This window comes from Elephas maximus, chromosome 15, assembly GCF_024166365.1.
Source record: "Elephas maximus indicus isolate mEleMax1 chromosome 15, mEleMax1 primary haplotype, whole genome shotgun sequence".
Classification (NCBI taxonomy): domain Eukaryota; kingdom Metazoa; phylum Chordata; class Mammalia; order Proboscidea; family Elephantidae; genus Elephas; species Elephas maximus.
In genome coordinates, this window is record NC_064833.1 from 90,187,806 (window position 1) to 90,192,250 (window position 4,445).

The following is a 4,445-nucleotide window of genomic DNA, read 5'->3' on the forward strand; positions in this document are numbered from 1 at the left end:
TTTTTATGAAAGGGGCATGCTAACAAGCTACATGATGATGGAGTCTTTCTGAATGTAACAATGCTATTTTAAGAGTAAAGAAAAAAATACTGGCAGTTTAATTTATCAGGACTTAACTTTTTTTTTTTTAACATTTATAAAATAACATCCAATATGCATCCTAGCACTATTTGCATTTTCTCTTGTTAACAAAAGAAAGGATACTTTGTGTAGGAGTTTGGTACTAATCACAAAGCAACTAAAGTCTCTGAAAATAGTACGCAAACAATAGATTTTAAATCAAAAAGGTTTATTGTAAAAAAAAAAGACCTTTAAATTTTTTTTTAAGAAATATTGATTTTACAAATCTTCAGTTCGTTTATAGGCATGGCTATAGACAACATCTTTCATACAAAACCCATTCAATCATATAAAAATAAACACAAATTTACATTGACTCATCATTTATACAATTAGAAAAAGGCACTTGGAAGGGGGTGTTGTTTAGTGTATTGCATTTGCTGCAGGCATTTCAAATATCTTAAGAACGTTACTGAGTTCCCAAGTATCCTCTCTTGCACTTATTCCCATTTTTAATTAAGTTTAGAAAATCGTTAAAAAATATAAGACATGGATCAAGCATGCACCAGGAATGTCCAAAGTTTATTATCTCTCCTCCCCTAAGGCACATACTCTTTACTGGCAAAAAAGAAAGAAAGAAAGAACCTCCCCATCCCCCCCCAAAAAAACTTTTAATACATTCTTTTCTGTTTTGTTCTTGTTCTTTTTTTCCCACCCTTAAACATATAGTTTAAAGCATTACAGATAATCAAAAAGGGCCTTAGTTTAACAGGGCAACCAGACATCAAACATGTAATGAAGTAAACTTGGATTACTTTACAAGGCACCTGAGATAGTGTTTGGGATATTCTCTTCCTACAGGAAATTCTATTACAAACTCTATTCCAAAGCAATGCTTCAGTTGAAATGATTTGGCAGCAATATAAATCTTGCATTCTTCTTTAGTTAAAAAAAAAAAAACAGAAAACAAACAAACAAAGAAATGCAATGTGTTTTTTGCTTCATTTTTGGAAAGTAAGGTCCTTGTCTTTTATCCTCTCAATCTAGCTGTCAGTAAATATATAGTAACTTTAAACGTCACATGGAAAGGATTAACTTTAAACACATGGATTTCGTGATTTTCAGCTGTGTGTGTTTGTGTATTTTTTGGCTAGTAAGCACAAGAGAAAATGCCTTTGGACTCTTAGCTGTCATTTGGAATTGGAGTGAAGAAATGAATTCTATCCCAGTAAACATTGATTGCGTCACTCAGTGTGCTACACAGCAGCCTGATTCCTCATGTTTGTGCAGAAGCGACATTCGAGAGAAGGTTTTGGAGCAGTTTTTGCACTGGTATTTCTTTACATCAGAATGGGTCTGCAGATGGGCCCTCAGATTTGACCTGTCTGCAAACGCCCTGTTGCAGTGAGGGCAAGAAAAAGGCTTCTCCCCTGCAGGGGGCGGGGGGGGGGGGCGGGGAGGGGAGAATGAAAAAGAAAGTCAGTGCTTTTAGAGGAAAAATAAAGTCAATGTTTATAAATATCCACCACATTTTGCCAAAAAAAATGAACATTAGCAAAGCTTGATTAAAATTCCCTGTAAAAAATCACTATTTTAATATATGTCCCTTTAAAGCAAATCTGAATTTTGCATTTAAAAAAGTCACACCCAAAAGATTATTACAGAATTAGTTCATGTAGTTCTAGGACTTTCATTTAGAAAAGCTTTCGGCTCCAGCAGGTGCAGCAAATGCTGAGCTTTTCCCAACGTTTTCCCTTTTCCCTCTTTCTGCATTGTGACTAAGGAAGTATAAATGACTTCACTCCCCAGAGGATGATTCTGTGCTAAGAATCAAAAATTCAGCAGGAAGAAAAACAAAAGCAAAACAAATTCAGTTCCATCTGCCCAACCAGCTCTGGGCTGCTAGATACCACAGCCAGAATGTGATTAAAAGAAAACTATAGGTAAACTCTCCATCTATTTACCAAATCAATTGATTAAGATAGTAACATTTGTATTTGCTGATTACACAGAGCACACATTCAAATACATCTTTCCTGATTTTCTAACTGATCTTTGAGACCAAACCTCCAGCATCTACTTTCCAAAGTCTAAATGTTGTTTGCAGTCTCTGCAACAGAGGCTGTTAACTACAACTGGAGCACTTGGTGCCCTAATAACTTGTGGAGAGCAGTCGGGAAAAAAAAAAGTCAGGAAGTGGCTATAAATTAACGTCAATCAATAAGGGCACTGTGTCACTACTTAATTCAAATCCAATAGCCCCCACAGAGATTCCTTCTAGCGGAAGGCAACATTCCCATCTTTTTTTTTTTTCTCTCTCTTACCAGTGTGAGTTCTAATGTGTCCTTGAAGTAGCCAGGGTCTGGAAAACGCTTTGCCACAGATCTTGCAGACACAAGGTAAGGTGTGGGTCCGAATGTGCATCTTGAGGGCCCCCAGACTCACATACTCCTTGTCACAGTATTTACAGCTGAAGGATTTCCTAGACTGGGCATCACAGTGTAGCTGCTTATGTTTGGCCAGCCCGGAAAAAGTTGAATAGGTCTTATTGCATAAATTGCACTGAAACTTTTCAGCTTCAATGGCATGGGGGTCTGAAAGCTTGGATTGTATTCTTTCCTCTTCATCACTAACGGGGCTTTCTGAGCCACTGTGGTCCTTGGAGGAGGTGTCAGATGGAGGAGGAGGACTCACTCGCCCCAAGGCTGAGGGATATCCAGAGAGAGGAGAGAGGTCATTCGGCAGCGGGGAGTGGAATGGAGCGGTTGTAGTCCACACGGTAATGGGGTTGTATGCTCCTGAGCTGAGGATCTCTGGTTGTGGGATGACTGGCATGGGGTAACTCTCATAGAGATATGGGGAAATAATCACTAGGGTAAAGAAGAGGAAAGAAAATTACAGTGAAAATAATTAAACCGGCACATGAAGAAGCTGTGTGACCACACCTACCGGACTTTGTAATGGAGACTGAGGCCCTTTTAGGAGGGTATCTGTAAAACCTTTCCTCTACCCCGGCACCCACAGAGTTGTTGCCTGTCGCACACATGTATGTACACGGAGCATATAGTCTGACACCTGCTCTAAGCTATACAAAGCTTGCTGTCGGGGAGCGGAGCCAAGGAAGGGCCTCCACCTTCCCAATGGGCGGTAAAGAACCTGCAGCGTACTTTCAAACATGTAGAAAAGTAACTTTTCATTTCATGCGTGGGTTATTTACATGTTTTACATCTGTGAATACAAAAATATCTGTAAACCAAGCTATTTTACTTTTTTAAAGTCGTTTTACATGAAAATACCTGTAATTCAGACTTCACGTAGTAAGTTACTCATCCTCCATGTATTCAGGCATATATACACGTTTTAGAAATGCGCTGGCAACAGTCAAATGAAGCTTTTCTTGTCCGTTAAAGTTTGAAAAGTTTTGAATTAAAACCTACCCTAAAGGACTAAAAGACCATCAACTCGTTGTTTAAAAGGGAACAGTTTCGTCTAGCTCTTTCAAAACAGTATTTGAGCAGTGAAGTAAATAAAATGTACATAATTTTTTTTTTTCTTTTCTTTTTACCTGTGTGTGTGTCCAGTTCGCTGTAATTTGGCTTTTTGGAGGCGTTGAAATGCTTCTTGACCAGGAAGGAGCGCGGCATCTCGCCGGTGGGTCGGGCGTCCCTGGTAGCCCTGGCGCGGATAACGGTCCGGCTGCTAGGACAGAGCCGCCGCCGGTCCCTAGAGCATCGCGGCCGGCTCGGGGCGAGGGCCGTGCTCAGGTGCGGCAGGGGCGAGGGACCGGCGCCTCTGAAGTTGCCGGGGCTCCTTTACAAACTGAACCCGTTTTCCCTGGGAGGGTTTTTTTTTTTTTTTTTTTTCCTCTTTTACAAAAAGGATCCAATCACAGCTGAGCAGTTCAGATTTCAGCTCCTCCCTCTGGGACAGCTGTGAACAGAGGAAGAATCTGTTGTCAGACTAAATTATTCTGCTTCAAAATGGGCTGTTCTTTGGGATTTCAGTGGAGAAAGGGAAAAAAGTGTTTAAATATTTTCAAGAGAGATAATTTGACTTTTTTAACTCTGCCAGCTCGTCGTGCTCTCTGGGAGCTGGATAAGTCATACCAACTGTGACTTGTGTCTCAAGAGGGTTGGGCTTCCAGATGTGGCTTAAAGTGAATACAAAGGGGCAAAATGTTCTTTTGGGTAAGGGGCTGGAGGCCGAACAGATACCAGGTCAGAGTCTGGTGTTAACCCGAGCCTGTACTTGCAAGTGGCATTTGGAGGAGGTTTTCCTTGTAGATTGACCAAATAATTAACTCTGGGCTTTTGAAAATGAGAGGTGCCCAAGGAGACAAAATGCCGGGAGCGCAGAGGCTGGCGCACTGGGGGCTCCTGGGTCTG

General features: G+C 40.7%; 1 protein-coding gene across 1 annotated transcript; it reads right to left on the minus strand.

Annotated features, from left to right (window-relative positions):
• Positions 1-312: 312 nt before the first annotated feature.
• Positions 313-3,881, minus strand: SNAI2 (snail family transcriptional repressor 2). Its single transcript, XM_049854569.1, has 3 exons — positions 3,626-3,881; positions 2,385-2,930; positions 313-1,490 (listed from the first exon to the last, which is right to left on the minus strand). Exons 1-3 carry the CDS (start codon positions 3,702-3,704, stop codon positions 1,309-1,311), a joined length of 807 nt encoding a protein of 268 aa, XP_049710526.1. The 5' UTR covers positions 3,705-3,881; the 3' UTR covers positions 313-1,308.
• Positions 3,882-4,445: the final 564 nt, after the last annotated feature.